This window comes from Gigantopelta aegis, chromosome 4, assembly GCF_016097555.1.
Source record: "Gigantopelta aegis isolate Gae_Host chromosome 4, Gae_host_genome, whole genome shotgun sequence".
NCBI classification, from domain to species: domain Eukaryota; kingdom Metazoa; phylum Mollusca; class Gastropoda; order Neomphalida; family Peltospiridae; genus Gigantopelta; species Gigantopelta aegis.
Window position 1 is genome coordinate 120,520,432 of NC_054702.1, and position 27,215 is coordinate 120,547,646.

The 27,215-nt window shown below is 36.6% G+C and overlaps 1 protein-coding gene across 1 annotated transcript in view; it reads left to right on the forward strand.

Moving 5' to 3' along the window:
• Nucleotides 1-6,797: 6,797 nt before the first annotated feature.
• Nucleotides 6,798-27,215, forward strand: part of LOC121370242 (glutamine-dependent NAD(+) synthetase-like) — a gene marked incomplete at its 3' end in the record, with an annotated part of 85,213 nt that continues 64,795 nt past the window's right edge. The window contains exons 1-3 of the mRNA XM_041495366.1: nt 6,798-7,013; nt 18,898-18,958; nt 21,637-21,753. Of these exons, the coding sequence (XP_041351300.1) occupies nt 6,929-7,013; nt 18,898-18,958; nt 21,637-21,753 (263 nt within the window). The remainder of the gene's footprint in view (nt 7,014-18,897; nt 18,959-21,636; nt 21,754-27,215) is intronic.

Here is a 27,215-nt window from a genome sequence, read left to right on the forward strand (position 1 = left end):
GGAATGAATGATCTAGTTTTTATATATTGTTTAATAAATCGACATTATAATGCAATGTAGTATTAGTTTGTTGTTAGTCCCCCACTGGACATCTAAAACAGAAATCCTAGTATATCTCGAATAGGTCACTGTGACCTTCACTGACCCTTGACTTACATCTGGGGGTTTTCAGATGTGTTTAGACAAAATTTAATGACAATATGACGTAAGTTGTATTGTGTACATGAAAGTTCCACAAAGTGTGACGGTTGATTATTGTATTTATTTCACTCTCGTTAGTTAAGACATGGATTTGAGTCTTAGGTGATGTTTTGAAAATTAACTAACATGAGTGACATAAGTAAGATGGTCAACCTTCACGAATTGAGAAACTTATTTCATAAATGAGGGGATTTACATTACATTTCTGTTGCCATTCTATTAAATGTTGTTTTTAATTTTTTCAAGCTGAACAGAGAAAATTAGGAATTACAATTATGACGTCACATTAAAAAATACTGCATCACAATGCGTTTTTATCCAATCCAAACCCTCTGAGATGTTTGTCATCTGGAGTGTAATAACCTAAATGTTTCACTACTGCTGCCAGTGGTATCACGTAGTGTCAGTGATGTAACACGAGCAGTTTCAGGATAAATAGACTATTCAGGCTGCCTTTGAATATAAATGTACATGTAATCAAATCATAAAGCAATTATATATAAGCATTCACAAGTCTCGAACAATACTTGGTATTTTTATTTTATTTATTTTTTTTGAAATAAGAACGCATTTGAATAGTTGAAACTTAGTTTATGTGTACAATTTAATTGCATGTAATATCTGAACACATGAGCATTTGTCCTTGATTCAAAGTCATAATGAAGGAAGTATCTTTCCTTCGTTCACCTTGCAGTTGGCACGTGCAGGTTGAACTCCTTGAGGTGGTCCAGGATATATCCCGGTTAAAAAAAAAAAACCTCTCATGAATCTGATAAACTGACCTAAAAGAAGAAAAAAATCCTGTCCCAAAACAAGTCCTTGTTGGCGTCAGAATACCTCATACAGGATGAATTGCCAAGACAGTGCCATGCTTTGTTGTTTTTGTGGAAAAAAAGCCATTTTGAACACTGCTTCTGAAGAGTGACATTGTTTCTGTTATATCATCAGTATACATGTCTGCGTCAAGGGACGGTTCATCTAACACTTGAAATGTATGATTATCATTACTGTCATTTACACTCTGAGATGCGAACGTCTTCCTAAATCGCTTTTCTCCTTTCTTTTGTGATGATCTCTGCTGCGGTGGTGTTGGAAATGCCTTGTTGGGTGTAGGATTTAGCCTACATCTATAGGTTTTGATATGGAAGATGCTTTCTTAAATGGATTGAGGAAACATTTATTTGTGCAATTTGTAAAGTCTAAGGTACGACGATTACACAGCCTTTTTCCAGAACTGGATCTTCTAGGTGTCAAGACGGGAAACAACTTTCCTCTTTCGTGATTGGTAAAGGCCTAACTTAACTGGCCTCTTTTTGTATCTCCCCATTACTGAAAAAAACAAATTCAAATATAATTTTTTGAAGTAAACGAAATCTTGGCTTAAACCCGGGGGAGCAGACGAAGATGTGCCTAAACTATAAGAAATGTCTTGAATGAACAATTATAAAATGACTTTCCAAAACGTATTTAAATAATTTAGCTCCCAGGGTGTACAAGCTTTCATCATAGCACTTTCAAAGTATATAAATATAACTTATTTCATTAAAATAACACCAAATATTTTGATCATGTTTGTTTTGACCGTCAAAACAACGAGGTTTTTCTTTCATAGCTTTTTTTTGGTTGAACAAAATCGAGAATTACATAAACAGATGGATAGAGTATTCATTCTAGAGCCGTATCGCAATATTATTTTAATCAGAAAGGTATTCAGCATGCAGCTGTAAGACAAAATGTACTCACCGTCATGTATCGAAGCGAGCTTTATTCGCCATTTTGGTAGTGGTATACGAAGTTCAAGCACGTGTCATACCGAGTCAGTCTGTCAAATGTCAGAATGTTATCGTCTGCCGTCAACGTCACCCTCGGATTTGACACGTCAATTGACCCCTCCGTACGGCGTGATTGACAATCGCGCTGGACCAATCATGTTTCGCGGTTCAAAAACCGCGGGCCCAACTTTGCTTGGACGCCATTAGGTTAGACAACATAATTTGTTTCGATGTGTAACGTTTTTGTATAGTTAGCATTAAAATTAGTTAAAATAATTGTCTCCTCCAAATGAATTGTAATCATAGTAAACATATACTTCTGCTGACACGTGTTAACAGCGATGACAACTATGCGGAGCCTGCGATTGACGTAAAATCAGTGTTTTCCTGCGAAACCGTCACATGGTATTGAAAGTGAAGTTTTGCCGAAATCCATCAAAATTCAACTGATACCGGTATATAAATTTTACGAAGGTAAGAGTTTAAGAATCACTTTCCCTCCAATGTAATGGAATTTACCGACTCATTTAATCAGTCTTCGATGTATATATTGTCGTTAAGAATCCGTCGTTAAACTGCACTGAATGGCCAAAATAAAGCTATTAAAGGTTTTGGCAAGACTTCCGATCGTTCCAGCATTCAGTTAATTCAGGCTTAAGTTAGGTTTAGGGTTAGTGATAGTATTAACAAGCATGCTGGAACGTTTGGAAGTCTTACCTTTTTCCCCCTTTTCTTTTCGTTTGCATGTGTGTAGGCATGAGTGTGTGTATGTGCTTTTGTGTGTGTGTGGGGGGGGGGGGGGGGGTATCCTATATGGTTGTGAGCTTATGGGGGATAAGGACGTATTGTCTGGAAAGTTATAAATTAGGCAAATTTTATGTAGGGACCCTGAAATGTTTTGAAGCAAAAAAAAAAAAAATTGTGATTTTTTGCAATCGGAACAGATCTGCCAGTTACGGTTTCTCGGTAAGCCAGTGCATCACGACTAGTGTATCAAAGGCTGTGGTATGTGCTATTCTGTCTGTTGGTTGGTGTATATATATAAAAGATACCTGGCTACTAATGTAGCTGGTTTGCACTCTAGACTATACATGTCAAAAGTACAAAATGTTTGACATCCAATAGCTGATGATTAATAATTCAATGTGCTCTAGTGGTGTCTTTAAACAAAACAAACTTTGACTTTAGCTGGTTTTGCATCCACTAGTTCCCCCCCCCCCCATTTAAAACAACACAATTTTACCATAATATATATTAAAACAATTCCTCACCTAACAGCAGATCAATAGCCAATCTTTGGTAATTTATAATAAATACTGGTAAGACATTTTATTATTCCTTTATTGTTATTCTTAGAATTTTCAACGTAATGGATTCTGCCAGAGGGTACTGAGGTTAAACTTATGTACCCTAAAATCTTGGAAATTAATAGATATATTTTTTAATGTTTAGATAACTGATAGTAAAAGAACTGCTGTTTATAAATGGTCATGTGCTTGAAATGTAATGTCCTAACCCTAATTTCAAAACATTTCAAACCCATAACCACCTAGATGAGGCACTTACATCTGTTTTGTTTTTATTACCTACCCTAAATATGATTTTCTTTTGGAGACAGTAGTTTTGTTTTTCACCATTATTTTATACCCTAAATTTGAGCAAAGCACAGGCATTTTTCTTCTTCCACATGCCATCTTATATGTAGCTTTGTGCAACTTTCTAATAGAAATCAAATAACATCATCAAAGTTAAATACATTGTTTACTACTTTTCTTAATTTACTGCTATACTTTTGAATTTTATACTTTGTTTAGTCACACAGATTTTGTTTCCTGTTAAAAAATGTTTTCCTAAAATTAAATTAAACTTTAAATTAATACAACAATATGTAATTAAGTTACAGACTAATGTAATGGATGTGAAATACTTAACATGTTTGTTTTTATAGATTTCAGCAACTGGACCAATGAATTTGGAGTCATTGATTAGATGTCGAAAATGAGATTCTGAAGACAAACTATTGAACAAATTACATTGCATCTTGATATTGAGAACAGAATGATAGGAGTAATAGAACAGTTTCAACTGATATGTGAAAGAAAAACTGGGGCAGGGGGTGAAATTGCTGCTGAAAATGAAACACTTTCAACAATTTCATTTAATACAATATTTTATTGTTTTTTGTGTTTGACATATTGCTGCTAAGGAGTAATTCATTCTTCCAAGACTTGGGATTCAGTTTGACACCACCCATCAAATGGTAATCCTTAATTGCTCAGTTGACTGTACAAGTTTCGAGGATTTGGAGATGGATGCCACAGAAAGATACATTTTTGAATAAATATATTTATCTGTACCAGACTGCATGGGGATTAATATGTAAAGACCCTCTCTTTGAGAAAAAAGAAAATGTTACAAAGTATTTTCATAATAAATATTAAACATTGTGCGAATTGCAATCTGTGGTTTAGTTTCATGTTATATATATATATATATATATATATATATATATATATATATATATATATATATATATATATATAATTTTGCCTCTTTTTTTTTCTTTTTATATATATATACTTTTTTAATTAAATTTTTATTTTGTATTATTATTATTGTTCTGTAGGCATGGGTTGTCTTATAATATTTATTACTATTTTTTTATCTGCCTATGCCTCTAGAACAGATAAAGCTTTGTGAGTACATGTGTGACAGTAGTATAACTAATGGGGTGGGGTGAGATTTTTCGTACTTTTTGGTCTTTCTCCTACTTTTTCCTACTTTTTCTTCAGAATACTTAGTTTTTCTTACTTTTTTGTTTGAAAATGCAACGAACTGCTGTTAAAGTGTGCATATTCCTTGTTATTATAAAAGTCATCAGTTATGTGAATTATTTTAATTTTCTTGGCAGCAATTTGTGGCACCATATAATCTCAACATATTAAAATTACACCCTCAAAGCCAACATATTTTCCAATGATTAATATGATTATAATGTACAATGTGTATGTATGACTTCAGAATCTATAATACATTATGGAAAACTTAAATTAATAATGTTAACTCTGTTTTACTGTGAATCAGCATTCCTATGCATGTAAATATGTATATTGATTAATATAGTGTACGGTAATTTGAAATAACTATAACGTGACCGTTACATAAGATCACATTATTTTTGATAGAACACAAAATATATGTACAAACTGAGCACCACATAAAAAGGTGTTTTGAGCATGAATAATGTCGCTACGTAATGTTTCAGTCCTACTTTTGTTCTACGTGTTCCTACTTTTGTTCTACATTTTCTATATTTTAATTCCTAATTGTGTCCAACTTTTTCAAAAGGGTGTGCTGGACAGCCTGCTTTTATAGAGGGGATGGGGCACCCGAACGTAAACAGCCCTAATATGTCTTGTCAGAACGAAGATGGGCCAATATGTTAGTATACATAACTGGAGGCCCAAAGATGTGGTCCCCACCAACTCACCGTCTGGCTATGCCAGTTGTGATTTTTTTCATTTTTTTCTTAAATTTCGTGTTTGGCTTTGATTTCATAAATAGGGCAAGTGCCGTATATCGGTTGGTTCAAGCAGTGCAGCTATGCAAGAATACACCCACATAAACTTCGCAATCCCACAATCTAAACCACTGCTTGCATAATATTTGCACATGCGACTGTATCCTGCTATAGTTTTGTAACCTTTCGTGCATAAAATTATAATACACTGATAGCATTCCCCCACGCCTTGTATTCTAATGTTACTGATCACGTCCCCCCCCCCCCCACCCCCTTAAAAAAACAAACCCAAACAAACAAAACATTTAACGCAACCCCGACCGAAAATAAAGGCGGCTCAGTTTTAAACAAGTCGAGGCCGAGTCGTCGCTGCCCCTTCTATTCTCTTGTTCCTCGGCATATCGGGATTCCATTAATAAAAAAAGTCGATCAACAAAAAAAAAAGAAAAAAAAAGTTAAGATTGAAAAGAAGAAAAACGAAACAAAGAAGACATTTTAATTTATCAGTCTGACAAGAAAAGGATGTTTTAAATCTTCTTTTGGTTGCATTCGACGTTCGTCACTTCCGGGTTCTTGTGCTTCGATTTACTGAAGTAAAAATGGTTTCATCAATTTAAATCACGTTATCATCGTAAATGTACCCTGTAGTGAAACACTTGTCTCCTCTTGTCGGCTTTTTAATTAAACAACGATATTTCTAAATACATTAAGGCGAAAACTTAATCGGAAGATCGGTTGATTTAGCTATCGACCTATGCGAATCGGCAGCCTTGAAAGTTTGTCTAACCTTGAATCACGTGACGGGGGGGGGGGGGGGGGGGGTCGTGATTAACTCGTCATACGGAGGGGTCAATTCGTGTTACGACCCCGCTTCGGGTATATCCGCGCTGTCTAACGGTCCAGTCCAGTCCCAGCATTGCCAAACACAATAACAATTGTAATAACCACAAACAAATATGATTTCCATCACAGTTGAATGCAATAATCTTTGTTTTTGACAAGTTGACGGTAAGCCCCCATTTTTCAATATAAGTACTAATACAGTCGAGAGAGTGTTGTAATCCTGAGATTTTGGCGTGCGATCTAATATCATTTCACCAAGCCGATTTCTCTCTCTCTAAATTACGCGGTGCTCTATATATAAAGTATTGGCATTTAGAACCAACCAATCCGTACCGGATGTATGCTTGTTTACTTTTACGACAGCCTGACCCAGGACTGAGTTCAGCCAGACTGAGCAGACTGGTTTATGCGCTTCAATTTAAACCTAATGACTACAGTGGGGAGCAGTCATTTAGTTTGCGAACGTTAGCGTCACTTGCTGTCGTTGAACACGGACAGGTAACACTGGCAGCGTGTTTAGATTTGAGCAAGTGACATACCGGTACATATCAAAGGAAGCAGACTGAGGACGAGATAAAAGAAGATCATCAAGATGGGTAGAAAAGTCACTTTAGCAGTATCGACGCTTAATCAGTGGGCGATGGACTTCTGTGGAAATCTCAAGAGAATTATTCATAGTAAGTTATTCAGGGGTCGAAACAATGTCCGTTTTGTCGGCCCAAATAAACATACCGGATCATACCACAAATAATAAAAATGTTGAAATATCGTCCGTGGACCTATTTCGGTGACGGACCTGTTTCTGTGTTTGCGTCTTTTGTGTGCAACAGTATGTACATTTGAATATTTCTGACGTTGGCTTTTGCATGGGGTAGGTAAACAAATGTCATATTCACAGAATGTTTTGTAAAAATAAAGTTAAAACAACCAGAGAAAGCAAGATTGAACTTTACTCACTCATAAACATGGCACATTTCTTGCTGGCCAACCTTTTTTCTATGATTTTCAAAGAGTCGGACTCATTTGCAGACCTTGGCTTTTGAAAAACCATGGCAAGTGAAAAATCACACACCTCAAACTGTTTATTATCTGAACCAAATTGTTAACAACTACGAAACATTACTCTCCTACTTTTAATTGCCGTTAGATTTCCTCCAAAGTTTGTCCGGACACAAATCTTGAAAAAACCATTAGTGACACAGATTCCACATACCAGATGATAACCATGTCACCTATATCGACTTCCCTGAGAGCGCATAGGGAAAAAAGCATGTAATTTTGTATCAGCTACCATTTTGACTTTTTATGGAATATTCTTCAAGAGGGGTGAAAGGATAGGACTTAATCTAACAACGTCGTAACATGTGATATAAAAGCAAACGTGATGACGTCATATAATTATTATTTTTTAAAATTGTTATTATTATTATTTTAATGATACCACTAGAGATCATTGATTTCATATTAATTGTGTCACATACTTTGGAGGCTTTCACCCCTCTTGAAGAGTATTCCATAAAGAAGCAAGATGGCAGACGGCAGAAAACTGCATGTATTTTTCCCTATGCAATCTCAGCAAAGACAATATCGGCGACATCGTTGCAGTCTCGTGTGTGGAATCTGTATATTTGTAGTGTTTTTTTTGCGATTTGTGTCTGGACAAACTTTGGAGGAAATCTAACGGCAATTAAAGGTAGGAGAGTAATTTTTCGTAGTTGTTAACAATTTGGTTCGGACAATAGGTGAGATTCAATTAGAACTACGACCCAAGCATCTCAGGTGTGCACTACTGACTGAATTGGATCCCTCATGTTATTATTTTATTTTTTAAATAACTTGTTAAACGTAGTCCTACAAGTAACTCAATTGATAGTGTTGGTTGGGGCATTGACATTCATGTGACATTTTTAATTCAACAATTATGCAGCCAGTCTCCCTCACTCAACATTTTGTAACACGTCATTTGACCTAACACTACCAGTTATGAACAGCTCTGGGCCTAATTTCACAAAACAGCGTAAGCCTAATTTTGCATGTAAACATAAATTTACAACAAAACCACAATTTTATTTTATTTTGTCCTTAAAATGCTTCATCTTCCATAAGTGTGTAATTTTCTGTGTGAGATCGATGTCAATCACGTGTAAACATATGTCCGGTATAACTGCTGGTTGCAGACATAAACTTACAATGCTTTGTGAAATTGGCTCTGACATCAGCATTACGTTATTGATCTAGAACATTCCAAATGTTGTTGATAAAAAATATACAAACTCCAACAAAATCTGTCATTACAAAAGATTTTATTCCAAACGTGAGGTGACATAATAAAGATAAACCCTTAATTTTAGACACCATTATAAATGTGTAACAAGTTATCAAGTAGACCAGCATGTGCGTGCAGCCAGAGTTCCAAGAGTAAAAATAATCTGACCACGATAGCTCTGATTGGTCAATATGCCAAAGAGTACTACGCATCAAATCATGTTCCCCCATTGGTTGGCCTATTGGGCTATTTCTCATTCCAGCCAGTGCTCCACAACTGGTGTAACAAAGGCCGTGGTATGTATTATCCTGTCTGTGGGATGGTACATATAAAAGATCCCTTAATTGCTGCTAATCGAAAAAAGTGGCTCATGAAGTGTTGACCGCAGGTTTCCTCTCAATATCTGTGGTCCTTAACCATAAATGCGATGCCATATAACAGTAAATAAAATATGTTGAGTGCGTTGTTAAATAAAACATTTCCTTCCTTCCAAATAATGTTCCAGTCACATGGTCTGTACATGACTTTCTAACAAATAGGGGCGAGACGTAGCCCAGTGGTAAAGCGCTCGCTTGATGTGTGGTCGGTTTGGGATTGATCAGTGTCACTGGGCTATTTCTCACTCCAGCCACTGCACCACGACTGGTACATCGAAGGCCGTGGTATGTTGTATCCTGTCTATGGGATGGTGCATATAAAAGATCCGTTGCTGCTAATTGAAAAAATAGCCCATGAAGTGGTGACAGATGGTTTCCTCCCTCAGTATCTGCATTGTCCTTCACCATATGTCCGATGCCATATAACTGTTGAGTGCATTAAATCAAACATTTCCTTCCTTCCTTCTAACAAACGTATTGAAACAAACAAAAATTAAATAGTCGGCTGTTACTATATTTTGTACATATATAGATACATATATAAATAACAGATGTACATTCACTAATCCCTGGCTGAAATACACATATATATATATTTAAATAAAGTTTTATTTGATTTTGTTTAAAGATAAAAAAAAAATAATAAGACTGGTTTTGTTTTGTAAACGATACCTAGGTCTATTCCTACATACCTATTATCATTTCATTTCCTTCTTTTTATTATTCCGTCTACTTTTGAATTGTCTTCATCTAAATTTCACTCTTTTTTTTTTTAAAGAAAGTAGAAAGTTACACACTTGGCTTTTTCAGGACCACGTAAGCTTTTTAGGCTAACAGTTATGAACTAATCGAGACAATTCTAGCGATTTTGCTGATTTCTGTAATGAGTTCATTTGTGTAGGCTACAGAAGCCTTTTGTTTTTTCAACTATATGAACAGTGTAAATGAGTTAACATGATCAAACGTTGTGATATATTACCTTACAAAAGTGGACTGTTTCTAATTAATAATAAATTAAATAAGCAAAGGAGTTTTGATCGGATTGGTACATCTTTGAAGATGTCTATTAAACTGGTGTTTTCCGATTTGTATAACAAAGGTAAGTAGACCTACCAGTCATATATTAAAAGGTTGCATGGATGCTACCGTTCATGTCACATTTTAATTTTTTCTGGTATTATTAAACAAGTCTTTCTATCAGCTACTTACGGTTTTGTAAATAGTGCCAATTAATATACACAATTATTTTACGTGCACTGTTTGTTAAGTGTAAAATGCATTATTTTTCACACCAGATTGAAATTACGTGTGCTGTACGAGTACGATCGCACTCGCACATCTTAAAAGACGAGGTCTGCATTTGAAAAAAACTTTATTTTTAAAACTTTTTTTTGTCTGAACATTATCAGAACTTGTATTGTGAAAAAACATGAACCAGGCTACCCCATAAACCGGTCTATTTACATTTGACTTATTTTTAGGAATATGCATACGATTGAACACTGACATCAAAATACTTTTGTTGAATTAAGAAAACCTTCCCAAAAGCAAAGTGCACAAATGAGAAAACAACAAATGGACATCAAAATATTTTTATACTTGAGGGAAATGTATACATGATGGCCATTTTGCACTGAGCGTACTATATATTAAATGACGTGTATTATTAAACAAACGTAAATGAGTACAAGTTTTATACCGCTGTCTCATCTGCTTCGTACATTCATTGCATTTATAAGAGTTTTGTTGATGTCACGTGACACGCATCACTCTTGAAAATTATATTGTGGCTTACGGGTGTAGCTGAAGAATGTCGGCATTAGACTACAATCTCTTCACAACAGAAAATGGCATGGATATTAACATTTGTTGGTTGATTTTAACAATAAAGACTTAAAGTGAACAACTTAAAACATTATGTCATCAAATCGATTGTACATTACAATGGGCATGTGCAGAAACCATTTTCTGTTAATAGGCCGGTTCACGGTTACTCAAGGATACTGCTATCTGGTTATATGGAAGTCACATGATTGTCATGGCGTTTACTGGCAAAACTCTCTACAGATATTTGCCAAAAATATATGGTCCTTATATATGCTTTGACATAAATATCTGTCTGGATTTCTGATTATATATTTATTAAAACTAAGAAAGCAGAGCTCTTATATTTTTTAACAAAACAATTTTACCATCATAACCATTCATTTGCTCAACTTATAACATGATTACAAGACATCAGAATTGTTATATTAGCTTTTCAAAAACGTTGTCTGTTAATTATATTGGATCTCGAAGATTCCATTTTGTAATTTGCCTTAAAATATTTAAAATCATATTTTTTAAATTATTATAAGTACATGTTTTGTTGAACAAGTTACATGTTTTGATAAAACACTGAAAGGTTTTGTGTTGGAAAGTTTTGGCTGTAAGCTATACCACTAAACATTCCACTCACCGAAACACATAACATAGTTAACAATATTTACGGCTGATGCATGCTACATGTTTTGACGCATGTGTAGTAAACTTTGCTACATGGCGACCAGTTTAGTGCTCATTTCAAGCATAGAAATACTAATAAAAAGGTAGCTATTTGGATAACAACTGTCTATTGATCAATAAATATCTATATGCTTTAGAACCGAATACTTACGCTCACCAAAACTGATTCACCCATGATACCACCAAACAACTCAGGGGGCGATACATGTTGTTGTTATTATTTACAAATAGGAAGTGATTGTTATTAAAATAGGAGGTGATTGTTATTAAAATAGGAGATGATTAACTTTAAGCTTCCCTATCACAATAACACGTGGGCATCAAGCATTGCAGCACACATCAACCAAACTTCCCAAAACAAAACTTTGCAGACAAAACATGTACTTATAATAGTTTTTAAAATTATTTAAAATATTTTAAGGCAAATTACAAAATGGAGTCCTCGAGAACCAATAGAAAAAAGGTAGAAAGAAATGCCTCATATTTATGAGCTTGTTAAGTTCAGTCTTGCTTTCTTTTCTCGTTTTAACATAATTTTATTAATAATTCTACGAATGAGAACTTTTTCTTACAAATTCGTTTAATTGGAAAAAAGCATATAGTCTTTACCATAAAATAACTATAAGGACGTGAATTTGAAGTGGTTACACTATAGCAGGGCTTCTAGATTATGGTAGCCCCACTCCCATAGCTAGTGATATTCAATGTTGGGTTAGTAAATAGCTAGTGAATTTTTTGGTCAAATGATGCAATTTATGTTGTAAATATGAATATCCTGCTCCCCTCCCCTGCCCCACCCACACCCACTCCAAATTTTAGTATTTTTATCTCCCTCTTTAGGTGACATATCCAATTATTACTATTATTTAATAAAATTTATTTACTTAAAGTAATGTAGGGCTAGTGAATTTTTAATCGTGGCTAGTAAATTAAAAAAATCACTGATCCCATGGCTAGTGGATTTTATAAAAATTCTAAAAGTGCTGGTATAGACTAGAATACTGTCTACAAACACATTTCTCTGTAAAATAAATATTAAAAAAGATGACAAATGTTCATTCTGTAAATCTGTTCCAGAAACTCTTATTCATTTATTTTGGTTCTGTCCATTAATACAAACATCTTGCCAAAACCTACAGGGCTTGCTAATCATTACTAGTATCAGGCCAAAACCTACAGGGCTTGCTAATCATTACTCGTATCAGGCCAAAACCTACAGGGCTTGCTAATCATTACTCGTATCAGGCCAAAACCTACAGGGCTTGCTAATCATTACTCGTATCAGGCCAAAACCTACAGGGCTTGCTAATCATTACCTGTATCAGGCCAAAATGTACAGGGCTTGCTAATCATTACTCGTATTAGGCCAAAACCTACAGGGCTTGCTAATCATTACTCGTATTAGGCCAAAATGTACAGGGATTGCTAATCATTACCTGTATTAGGCCAAAACCTACAGGGCTTGCTAATCATTACTAGTATCAGGCCAAAACCTACAGGGCTTGCTAATCATTACTCGTTTTAGGCCAAAATGTACAGGGCTTGCTAATCATTACCTGTATTAGGCCAAAACCTACAGGGCTTGCTAATCATTACTCGTATTAGGTCAAAACCTACAGGGCTTGCTAATCATTACCTGTATTAGGCCAAAACCTACAGGGCTTGCTAATCATTACTCGTATTAGGCCAAAACCTACAGGGCTTGCTAATCATTACCTGTATTAGGCCAAAACCTACAGGGATTGCTAATCATTACTCGTATTAGGCCTAATTAGGCATTTTCATTTTACAGTTCCAGACATAATATTTCAAATACATAATAATCATAGGGAAGATGATGTATTAAATTGCATTATATTACTTGCAAAACAGTATAAATACAGGATGCAGTATGTAGGGGTACTATCAAAACAGTATAAATACAGGATGCAGTATGTAGGGGTACTATCAAAACTATAAATACAGGATGCAGTATGTAGGGGTACTATCAAAACAGTATAAATGCAGGATGCAGTATGTAGGGGTACTATCAAATGTACAATCGTTTAAAAAAATAATAATGTTTAATTACAATATAATTGTGACTGGACCAAATTTGAACAATGGTGGTCGATCTACAAACATTTCATTGAATAGTTGTTGTTTTGGGTGAAAAAGACGAGACTGTTTATGTTTATATATATATATATATATATATATTTTTTTTTTCAATTCAGTCATTTATTTCTGTATATGAATTATACAGACATGAATAATAATATCAACATTAAAAAAAGAAAAGAAAAAGAGGAAGAAAACAATACATGTTATAATGGTTAAAATATTCTAGCACAATTATAATTAATATACTAGTAACAATATTCTATCACAGTTATAATAATATACATGTACTAGTAACAATATTTAACTATTCTATCACAGTTATAATTAATATACTAGTAAAAATATTCTATCACAATTATAATTAATATACTAGTAACAATATTCTATCACAGTTATAATTAATATACATGTACTAGTAACAATATTTAACTATTCTATCACAGTTATAATTAATATACTAGTGACAATATTTAACTATTCTAGCACAGTTATAATTAATATACTAGTGACAATATTTAACAGTATTCTATCACAGTTATAATTAATATACTAGTGACAATATTTAACAGTATTCTATCACAGTTATAATTAATATACTAGTGACAATATTGAACAGTATTCTATCACAGTTATAATTAATATACTAGTGACAATATTGAACAATATTCTATCACAGTTATAATTAATATACTAGTAACAATATTCTATCACAGTTATAATTAATATACATGTACTAGTAACAATATTTAACTATTCTAGCACAGTTATAATTAATATACTAGTAACAATATTTAACTATTCTAGCACAGTTATAATTAATATACTAGTGACAATATTTAACAATATTCTATCACAGTTATAATTAATATACTAGTGACAATATTTAACAATATTCTATCACAGTTATAATTAATATACTAGTAACAATATTCTATCACAGTTATAATTAATATACATGTACTAGTAACGATATTTAACTATTCTATCACAGTTATAATTAATATACTAGTAACAATATTTAACTATTCTAGCACAGTTATAATTAATATACTAGTAACAATATTTAACAATAGACCGGCCTCGGTGGTGTCGTGGCAGGCCATCGGTCTACAGGCTGGTAGGTACTGGGTTCGGATCCCAGTCGAGGCATGGGATTTTTAATCCAGATACCGACTCCAAACCCTGAGTGAGTGCTCCGCAAGACTCAATGGGTAGGTGTTGACCACTTGCACCGACCAGTGATCCATAACTGGTTCAACAAAGGCCATGGTTTGTGCTATCCTGCCTGTGGGAAGAGCAAATAAAAGATCCCTTGCTGCCAATCGGAAGAGTAGCCCATGTAGTGGCGACAGCGGGTTTCCTCTCAAAATCTGTGTGGTCCTTAACCATATGTCTGACGCCATATAACCGTAAATAAAATGTGTTGAGTGCGTCGTTAAATAAAACATTTCTTTCTTTCTATATTTAACAATATTCTATCACAGTTATAATTAATATACTAGTGACAATATTTAACAATATTCTATCACAGTTATAATTAATATACTAGTAACAATATTTAACAATATTCTATCACAGTTATAATTAATATACTAGTGACAATATTTAACAATATTCTATCACAGTTATAATTAATATACTAGTAACAATATTGAACAATATTCTATCACAATTATAATTAATATACTAGTAACAATATTTAACAATATTCTATCACAATTATAATTAATATACTAGTAACAATATTTAACAAGTGACAATGTCATTAGGTAGGAAGTCTAGCAACTGAAAGTAGAAGATGTCTTTGTTCGAACATCTCATAGCAATACTGCCCTATGATTGGAGCAATATGTGCTGGGAAGAGAAGTAGAAAGAATAGTTCGAACATCTAGCAATACTGCCCTATAATTGGAGCAATATGTGCTGGGAAGAGAAGTAGAAAGAATAGTTCGAACATCTCCTAGCAATACTGCCCTATGATTGGAGCAATATGTGCTGGGAAGAGAAGTAGAAAGAATAGTTCGAACATCTCCTAGCAATACTGCCCTGTAATTGGAGCAATATGTGCTGGGAAGAGAAGTAGAAAGAATAGTTCGAACATCTCCTAGCAATACTGCCCTGTAATTGGAGCAATATGTGCTGGGAAGAGAAGTAGAAAGAATAGTTCGAACATCTCCTAGCAATACTGCCCTATGATTGGAGCAATATGTGCTGGGAAGAGAAGTAGAAAGAATAGTTCGAACATCTAGCAATACTGCCCTGTAATTGGAGCAATATGTGCTGGGAAGAGAAGTAGAAAGAATAGTTCGAACATCTAGCAATACTGCCCTATAATTGGAGCAATATGTGCTGGGAAGAGAAGTAGAAAGAATAGTTCGAACATCTCCTAGCAATACTGCCCTATAATTGGAGCAATATGTGCTGGGAAGAGAAGTAGAAAGAATAGTTCGAACATCTCCTAGCAATACTGCCCTGTAATTGGAGCAATATGTGCTGGGAAGAGAAGTAGAAAGAATAGTTCGAACATCTCCTAGCAATACTGCCCTGTAATTGGAGCAATATGTGCTGGGAAGAGAAGTAGAAAGAATAGTTCGAACATCTCCTAGCAATACTGCCCTGTAATTGGAGCAATATGTGCTGGGAAGAGAAGTAGAAAGAATAGTTCGAACATCTCCTAGCAATACTGCCCTATAATTGGAGCAATATGTGCTGGGAAGAGAAGTAGAAAGAATAGTTCGAACATCTAGCAATACTGCCCTGTAATTGGAGCAATATGTGCTGGGAAGAGAAGTAGAAAGAATAGTTCGAACATCTCCTAGCAATACTGCCCTATAATTGGAGCAATATGTGCTGGGAAGAGAAGTAGAAAGAATAGTTCGAACATCTCCTAGCAATACTGCCCTATAATTGGAGCAATATGTGCTGGGAAGAGAAGTAGAAAGAATAGTTCGAACATCTCCTAGCAATACTGCCCTATAATTGGAGCAATATGTGCTGGGAAGAGAAGTAGAAAGAATAGTTCGAACATCTCCTAGCAATACTGCCCTATAATTGGAGCAATATGTGCTGGGAAGAGAAGTAGAAAGAATAGTTCGAACATCTCCTAGCAATACTGCCCTATAATTGGAGCAATATGTGCTGGGAAGAGAAGTAGAAAGAATAGTTCGAACATCTCCTAGCAATACTGCCCTATAATTGGAGCAATATGTGCTGGGAAGAGAAGTAGAAAGAATAGTTTCTCAGTGTCTGTTATTTGAATAAATGTTGGGTTTAGTTGGTGTAGTTTTTTTTATATACATGTATGTTTCTGCGTTTTGTATGGCCTTGACATTTTATTAAAAAGTGTAATTCATCTTCCATACCAGAGTTGCAGATTTTGCATATCCTTTTGTGTTGTTCAACATTTCTGTACCTACCACTTTCAATTTTAAGTCGTAACACATACGAAAGTCATGAGAAGGAATTCATGTATTGCTACCTATGACGGTGTCCTCCCATTTTGCCTACAATCCACTTTGCCTACAACCCAGTTTGCCTACACTCAGTGTGAAAAGATGACATCCCCAGTTAAAAGTGGAACATTCCATGTATGGTCCCTATGTATAAAATAACATGACAAAATAATATGAAAAACAAATATTTTATCATAAAATTACACAACAAAAACAATTAAACTATTAAAATGGCCTCACAAATATTAAACAAATATTTCGTACAAAGTTCATTTATTTACAACTGCATTTTTAGCAAGTGGCTGCAGCGTCTTAAAAACTCTAAAGGAGTTTTGCGGCCTTGCTGAAGCTGATCCTTCAACCTCACAAGGCATGTATCAATATCACTATACACCCTTTTCCGTGGTACTGAGGATGACTGTGTACAGACACAGACTTCATATAGTCATCTACAGTACTGGGTCTACCAATGCACCCAGATACGACACATTTCCAATGTGTAGCAGACTGATGATGGACATTTAATCGGTATCGGAAACCTGCATAGAAGACATTAAAAATCACAGTATGGGATCATTGGACTAATACTAATCACCATAAAGAGCATTGATCGAATCACCTTTGCGCAACTAAGCCCCAATTACATTACTTGTGTTCATTGTAATCTTAATTGTTTATATAATACAAAGTTTTAATATTGGTTTGAGACACAAGATAATAGGGATTTTCCCACTAATAACTGGGGATGTCACTTTTTCATACTGTAGGCAAACTGAGTGTAGGCATACTGGGTTGTAAGCAAAATGGATGTAGGCAAAGTGGGTGTAGGCAAAGTGGGTTGTAGACAGAATGGGAGGGAACCCCTATGACATGATCTCATATACTACATACACACCTTGCTTACACAATGCTGTAATCAACAGGTAGCACCTTGCTTACACAATGTTGTAATCAACAGGTAGCACCTTGCTTACACAATGTTGTAATCAACAGGTAGCACCTTGCTTACACAATGTTGTAATCAACAGTTAACACAATGTTGTAATCAACGGGTAGCACCTTGCTTACACAGTGCTGTAATCAACGGTTAACACCTTGCTTACACAGTGCTGTAATCAACGGGTAGCACCTTGCTTACACAGTGCTGTAATCAACGGGTAGCACCTTGCTTACACAGTGCTGTAATCAACGGTTAACACCTTGCTTACACAGTGCTGTAATCAACGGGTAGCACCTTGCTTACACAGTGCTGTAATCAACGGGTAGCACCTTGCTTACACAGTGCTGTAATCAACGGTTAACACCTTGCTTACACAGTGCTGTAATCAACGGGTAGCACCTTGCTTACACAGTGCTGTAATCAACGGGTAGCACCTTGCTTACACAGTGCTGTAATCAACGGGTAGCACCTTGCTTACACAGTGCTGTAATCAATGGGTAGCACCTTGCTTACACAGTGTTGTAACCAACAGATAGCGGTGACTGTCGTGAACGACAAGACCAATTGACAAAAAGGGCATGTTACCAGCTTTGTGACACTTTTCTACCAGTTAATGAAAAGCCTAGGTTATATACACGTATCTACCAGCTTTGTGGCACTTTAATTTCTACCAGGTAATTGACTTAGAAATAAATTATGCTTCAAATTTAATGAAGAACTAATAATATAGAGTAGTTTAGAAATTATAATTTTATATAAAGTTTAACATTTAGGCATTGAAGATCGAAGTCTCAGGAGCACAGTACAGATCGGGAAACCGCTAGAAATAAATTATATTTGAAATTTAATAGAAAGGTAATAATATAGAGTAGTTTAGATATATATATATATATATAATAATTACAATTTAACATCTAGGTATTGAAGAGGCGAAGTCTCAGGGAGCGCGGTACAGATCGGGACCAGAGCTAGAAATAAGGTTTGTCTGCATTACAATTTACTGTAGCCTTTACAATTGGGAAAATTCCCTCAGTAATTATAAATGAATGAATGCCCTCCATAAGCATACAAGACGGGCAACTGTCCCCATAGTGTTGAAACAAAACCTCAAATTAGGGCAAAAATGATAAAGATATTCAGGCAAAATCTGCTAACCTGAGATCTTTTTACCATGTATTTCCATCATTCTAACCTTAAAATTAAATGTAATCCATGTAAAGATGTGTAGTGGTTCGTTTGCAACCCTATATATTTGTTTAGCAGTAATGCTAATATGAATAAATGTTGTTATCCAGATATGGGGATTTTTGTATTATTCGGGCAAAAACCAGCCTGCCCTCCTACAAAAATGGGAGCCCGTATGCCTACTATGATTTCCTCGGTGATAATAAATGAAAGCTGAGGCAAACAGTAAAGTGGTTTTCTTCAACAAGCATCATATGCATCATTGAACTTCAGAATTTGCAAATGTCATTTTCCAGGTGTGAAAAGTTATGGAATGTTCAGTTGGATAATGGAAAACCAATGAAAATTAGAATTGGCTTAACATGTATTAGGATCCCATTTAACACAAGAATAGCAGAAAGTTGCATCATATATAATTAGCTATATATTTGTAACCGGCGGTTTCACCAAAGTTCAGTATCATATAATATATTCCTTTTAAATATTGCCTGTTTTCCAGGTTCTGAATTAACAACTAGTAACTGGCTATGAAAATTTAATGATTATTTTATTACACAATAAAACAAAAAACACAGTCACAGCACATTTTCACAAATAAAACATCACAAAGACAAGAGTGACATTGATGCCCGCGTTCCTCAGGTAATCCCTCGTCAAGATGGGATCTGGCATTGTCATGCTGAAAGATCAGGCCTGAACCATGAGCTGCCATGAAGGGCACAAGTTTCTGGGCCAGCACCTGGTCACGGTATGCAGCAGCGTTGCCACAGATGACAAGAAGTTGAGAACCGAGTCCGAATTTGTCCACTTCATTGACACAACACTGATAGCAAATATCAAATATCAAATATCAGTTTAATTAATGTACATTGTGTATTTTTATATGCGCGTCTATGATGGGTCATATTATGGTGTGGCGTTGTACATCTGTCTGTTAACTGTTTCTTGTCCGTACCATATCTTGCATACAGATGCATACAGGACCATCAAACCTCACATGTAGGAACAACCTGGGATGGCAGTGTGTCGCGAACTATTACTAGGTCACTGTGAACTACTTTTCACAGTTTACTGCACATAACAGCAAATCATTGTATGGACCATATCTTGCTTACAGATGCATATAGGACGATCAAACCTCACATGTAGGTATAATGTGGGATGGTGGTGTGTCACATACTATTACTAGGTCGCTGTGACCTACTTTTCACGGTTTGCACACAACAGTAAATCCGTGTCCAGACCATATCTTGCATACATGACCATCAAACCTCACATGTAGGAACAACTTGGGATGGTGGTGTCACATACAATTACTAGGTCTCTGTGATACAAATAAATCAAATAATGTGTCTATATTCTGAACAGCATATGGTTTTCCATCAAACTCCTGATGGACGTATCATGTACCTCACCGGTACACTTGTTTTGTTTTGTCCGACTACTGTGAGTAAGTAAAGGTGAAAACACGAGTGCTATTGTAGTCATGTGACAGTGGCATGTGCAAGACCACTTTCAACTCAGTAGTGCTGTGCACATGCTATGGATCGGGTCACGTGGGCTGTGATGGGCTTCAAATAGAGTGTTGACATTGCCATTACCATATTTATTCCTGAAAACTACCTGCTTTCAACACTCGTTCACAGTGTTGAATTTTTCATGCATGATTACATTATCTCCCTTGTAAATTATTCTTTTTTGATTATTGAGGGCCAGTGTTGCTTGTTCGTGTTTAAGTTTGATGATTACCAATGCATCTGATTGAATTTAAAAATAAAAAAATGTAATTTAAACAATTGTACGTATGAAGCTAAATAATGATGACACAATATCCTGTCATTGAGTGTAAGTTAAAATTAAACTTGGCGTCCGATTTGTTCTGTTTTTTGTGGGCTTTTTGATTGGATCGCTTTGCCAAGTATGTTTGCACAGCAGTATTATTAAATAAATGTTAATTTAATAATTAAATAAAAACCATTTAATACAAATTCTTTTAAAAAGTATGGTCACGTAAATTTTCTGGAAAAGTCCCATCTGAACAAATATTTCAAGGAGAGCAACACTTACCAAGTATTGTTGTTATTTCAGTGGCTACGGGTGTGCTGATCATTTCTTGGAGAGCAACACTTATCAAGTATTGTTGTTATTTCAGTGGCTACGGGTGTGCCGATCATTTCTTGGAGAGCATCACTTATCAAGTATTGTTGTTATTTCAGTGGCTACGGGTGTGCCGATCATTTCTTGGAGAGCAACACTTATCAAGTATTGTTGTTATTTCAGTGGCTACGGGTGTGCCGATCATTTCTTGGAGAGCATCACTTATCAAGTATTGTTGTTATTTCAGTGGCTACGGGTGTGCCGATCATTTCTTGGAGAGCATCACTTATCAAGTATTGTTGTTATTTCAGTGGCTACGGGTGTGCCGATCATTTCTTGGAGAGCATCACTTATCAAGTATTGTTGTTATTTCAGTGGCTACGGGTGTGCCGATCATTTCTTGGAGAGCGACACTTTTCTACATTCTTGGGAAGTGCTGGGTGAGATCTTGTCATCACCTGTCGCTCAAAATATCATATGTGATGTGGGAATGTACGTATTTATCACACTGGAATCACAGTGGTTGTGTTTTGGCAATGAACATAAACATAAGCAAAATGAATGCGAGCTGAAGATTGCTCTCCTGAAATGGTGCTAGGTGAGCCATCTCATGACATTTTAAATAATATTTATTAAAATTGCAAGGCGATCAATTTGCCACTTGTAAAACTGTCCAGACAAGTATAGAGATGAACGAGAGATCACTCACCTCTATTGGCCAAGACTGTATATGTCATGCTATGATCACTGCCACTGTGATGCCATTTATGTATATATCATATCATCACAGCCACTGTGATGGACTTTATGTATATGTCATGCTATGATCACAGCCACTGTGATGCCATTTATTATATGGCATATCATCACAGCCACTGTGATGGACTTTATGTATATGTCATGCTATGATCACTGCCACTGTGATGGACTTGATGTATGTGTCTTGCTATGATCAAAACCACTGTGATGGACTTTATGTATATGTCATGCTATGATCACTGCCACTGTGATGGACTATGTATATGTCATGCTATGATCACTGCCACTGTGATGTACATGTCATGCTATGATCACAGCTACTGTGATTGACTTTATGTATATGCCATGCTATGATCACAGCCACTGTGATGGACTTTATGTATATGTCATGCTATGATCACTGCCACTGTGGTGGACTTGATGTATATGTCATGCTATGATCACAGCCACTGTGATGGACTTTATGTATATGCCATGCTATAATCACTGCCACTGTGGTGGACTGTATGTATATGTCATGCTATGATCAAAGCCACTGTGATGGACTTTATGTATATGTCATGCTATGATCAAAGCCACTGTGATGGACTTTATGTATGTGTCATGCTGTGATCACAGCCACTGTGATGGACTTTATGTATGTGTCTTGCTATCATCACAGCCACTGTGATGCCATTTATGTATATGTCATATCATCACAGCCACTGCGATGCCATTTATGTATATGTCATATCATCACAGCCACTGTGATGTATTGTATATTACACTAGATTCACAGTCACTGTGATGTTATGTATAGGTGGATCACTGTTAATTTGTTAAACACTTTACAAAAACAAAGTACTACCATTTTATAAATTACATGGCTTCTACAATTTAAAAACAATTCACTAGCCATGGGATCAGTGATTTTCAAAATCCACTGGCCATGGTTAAAAGTAGTACTAGCCCTACTTCTGTATGTTCTGTAAATTTGTACCAAAAATATTAGAAAGTAACACCCGCGCCCCCAATATGTCCAACCCACTTATTAACATGTAATTTGTTGGTGGTTGCTAATAAATATACACATCTTAAATTTATTTATTTATTTTTAATAATAAAAAATATACCATATATATATATATATATATATATATCAGGAGTTCAAAAAAATTACTTGTCACCGGGCAAGTGAAATGAGAGATATTCACTTGCCCCATATATTTTTCCACTTGCCCATACTTCTTAAGGTAACCAATTGTGTTACTCCTATTTAATTTAATACAGTGCTTAATAGTGTAATAATCTTGAAAGAATTCTTTTATGGCTGGCATTGGTTCAAAAATGTTTAGGGATTTTGGCCCATGTGTCATTATTGTGTGTGTGTTATTTAACATTTTGTGCCCCAAAACACTTCTCTGGGGTGTTTTTACCCTGTTAATAGCTGAGAAAAGTCTCTTGCAAACAGCCGTGGCAGGGCTCAAAGTAAACATGAGCTCTGTTTCTTTTCAAATGTTTTTAAATAGTGCAGGCTTGGTAAACAACGGCCTCCCTGGGTGTGCATCGATTGCAGCCTTGTATTTTTAACTTATTGGGCATAATTTATTTGTTAAAAACTATTAATAAAGCAGAAAAATATATATATTCATGTATGCTTAGAGGGCATCGCACCATAACGATTATGACATAGGGCTAATGAAATCTACCTTGTCACGATTATGGCGTAGGGTTAATGAAATCTACCTTGTCACGATTATGTCGTAGGGTTAATGAAATCTACCTTGTCACGATTATGACGTAGGGCTAATGAAATCTACCTTGTCACGATTATGGCGTAGGGTTAATGAAATCTACCTTGTCACGATTATGGCGTAGGGCTAATGAAATCTACCTTGTCACGATTATGTCGTAGGGTTAATGAAATCTACCTTGTCACGATTATGACGTAGGGCTAATGAAATCTACCTTGTCACGATTATGTCGTAGGGTTAATGAAATCTACCTTGTCACGATTATGACGTAGGGCTAATGAAATATACCTTGTCACGATTATGACGTAGGGCTAATGAAATCTACCTTGTCACGATTATGACGTAGGGCTAATGAAATATAACTTTACCTTACCCGTTCATTTTACACGAACGTAGATTTACATTTGTAAAGTACTGAAAAAACCCCATCAAGTATGTTCTGCTACAAGGTTTATTATATCTAAACTAAAATGTCTTGCAACTTTTATAAGAATACAGTTCATAATATTTAGGCTCTGTTCAAGTGAACTCGGAAATTATAAACTTGCTTTACGCCCCCGTTCATTTGCAATGAGCAGATTCAGGAACCACGTTAACGTCTAATTTAATTTGAATATGACAATTTTAAACTGTATCCCACCTCATTTACCATGTTTGCAAGGATTAAACATTATGATTGCACACACAAGGCATGTATACTTTATTTTTATATAAGCTGTAAAGCGTATTGGAAGCTATTTCCAAGTTTGAAGATCATCGAACCGATTACTTGTATGAATTCAGTCGATCGTTCAGTGGCGGAAATTACCGATCTTAGTCGATAGTAAAATGTGAATAACTCTAAAAGTTGTTATCGAACTTTTCAACACATTGTTTTCCCTTTTGGTGTGTCAACACATTGCAAAGAGTTCCGATCGTTCCAGCATTTAGGGTTAGGGTTAGTTCTCCTTATAGAGCTATGTAAATGCTCGCACGATCGGAACTCCTTCCAAAGGTTTTACCGAAATTTGTAACAAAATTTAAAAACAGTTTTAGGGGTTACATTAGTCACTTGTCATTGGGCATATGCAGTTAACATAATTACTTGCCCGGCATGAAAATTCCACTTGGCACGGGCGTCGGGCGATGGGATTTTTGAACCCCTGATATATACTTACGGCCAAAAGAAACTTTACAAGTATTATATTTGAATTTGTGGGGAAACGGCAAATAATAAGAATAACATTATTTGTGATATTATTTAATAGTTCAATACCAAATGTAAATCATCAACAAAAGCAACGTGACTGCAGGTAACAATTACGTCATAATGTGAAACTTACATGTGGGGTCAAAAACCAAATTTACACTGAAATGTCACCCAATGAAGTCGAACAAAATGAGGTATTTCAGACTCGATAATGTGTGTGACACCCCCCCCCCCCCCCCCCCCCCCCCCCCCCCCCCCATGAGCTCGGATACATGCATGCACACATCTTCGCATAGATGTAGTCGGCCTTCTGATTACGTCATTCAGTTGTTGTCTGTTGAGTGGGGACTGTTGTCTCTGTCGAATCTGGCGATCAAGGTAGTCCCAAAGATGTTCTACAGGTGACATGTCTGGAGAGCGTGCAGGCCATGGGAAGACGTTAACGTTGTTCTGATAGAGGAAGTCCTGAACAATGCGAGCAACGTGAGGTCTCGAATTATCCTGCTGGAACATGATCCCTTGAGGCTGTTGCTGTAGGAATGGCATAACAACTGGTCTTAGCACTTCATCCCTGTAACATTGAGCGTTCAGATGGCCATCAATGATGACAAGTTCAGTAGTCTGATTGCCACAGATGCCTCCCCACACAATCACACTACCACCACCTTCATTAACGCAACAACGGGCTGTATGTTCTCCTCTATGCCGATACACTCTTATTCTCCCATCCCCATGGAACAGGCAGAACCTACTCTCATCGGAAAAGAGAACCCTTTGCCAATCACAAATCAGCCAATGCCTCACATGCCTGACCCATCGTAGACTAAGCCAACAGTGTTGGTCTGTCAATGTGGTTTATATAAATATTATTTATATAAATGTAAACTACACATTTGCTATTGATGTACAATGCATTATTCTATGTAGGTTTATATACTCTTCAAAAGAAGAAACTCAAAACCACATTGTCGTAACATTTGGAGAATTGATTTAATTATTGAATGGTGAGTCCGATAATTACCAAATGTTGCAGGATTGTTCACAATTCACTCTAGTCCATTGTGAGTAAGTGATAGGACACACCACCAAGGTCAAGGTCATCTGGAGTCAATACCGGGTGTGGCCTCCGCGTGTGTTGACAACTGCCTGGCACCGCCTGCCCATTGAACCAACCAGAGTACGGATGACGTCCCGGGGGATGGTGGCCCACTCGGCCTGCAAGGCTGCTTACAGCTCGGGCAGGGTCTGGGGCTGTGGTTGTCGCTGTCGGAGGCGTCGGTCCAACTCGTCCCATAGATGCTCAATTGGGTTCAAATCCGGTGATATCGATGGCCAAGGAAGGACATTAATGTTGTTGTTCTGTAGGAAAGCCGTTGTGAGACGTGCTGTGTGAGGCCTGGCGTTGTCATGTTGGAACACTGCGTTGGCGTTGGCCATAACTGGAACGATGTGTGGCCGGAGGATCTGGTCAATGTAGCCCTGTGCATTCAGGTTGCCCTGCACGTGGACCAGTCAGTTCTGCCAGTGTGTGAGATGGCTGCCCACACCATGACACTACCCCTGCCGAATCTGTCCACTTCCTGCACGCAGTTTGCCGCATAACGTTCACCACGACGCCTATACACGCGACATCTTCCATCATGACGTCGAAGCAGAAATCGGGTCTCGTCACTGAACCACACCTGTCTCCATCGCAGTTGAGGCCATTGTCGATGAATCTGGCACCACTGCAGTCGGAGTCGACAGTGTTGTGGTGTTAAGATGACACCTCGAACTGGATGTCTGGCACGAATTCCTACCTCACGTAGGCGGTTCCGTACGGTCTGGTCGGATATCCTGCGCAAACCTGGTATTGCTGCAGCTGTGGAGGTGGCAGTAGTCAATCGTTCCCGAAGGTGGCGTACCCGGATGTAGCGGTCCTGCCCGGGGGTAGTGACCCGTGGTCGACCGGATCTAGGGAGGTCACGTGTTGATCCATGTTGTTGGTAACGGTCCCACAGTCTGGAGATGGTGCTTGGGGACACATGGAATGCCCTGGCAACGGCCGTTCTGGATTCGCCTGCGTCTAGTCGGCCGATGGCATTGTTTCTCTGCGGTTCACTGAGACGTGGCATGTCCTGGATTGTCAACTGTCGGCCAGATACAGAGGCCAGGCAAGCGAACACCCTGCACTTTTATACTGTCGGTGTTCATGTTGCACGTGCAGACAACGCACGTGCAGTGGTGACATGGTTTGCACGTGGCTGCGTTTTTGCGAATATTCACATTTTGAA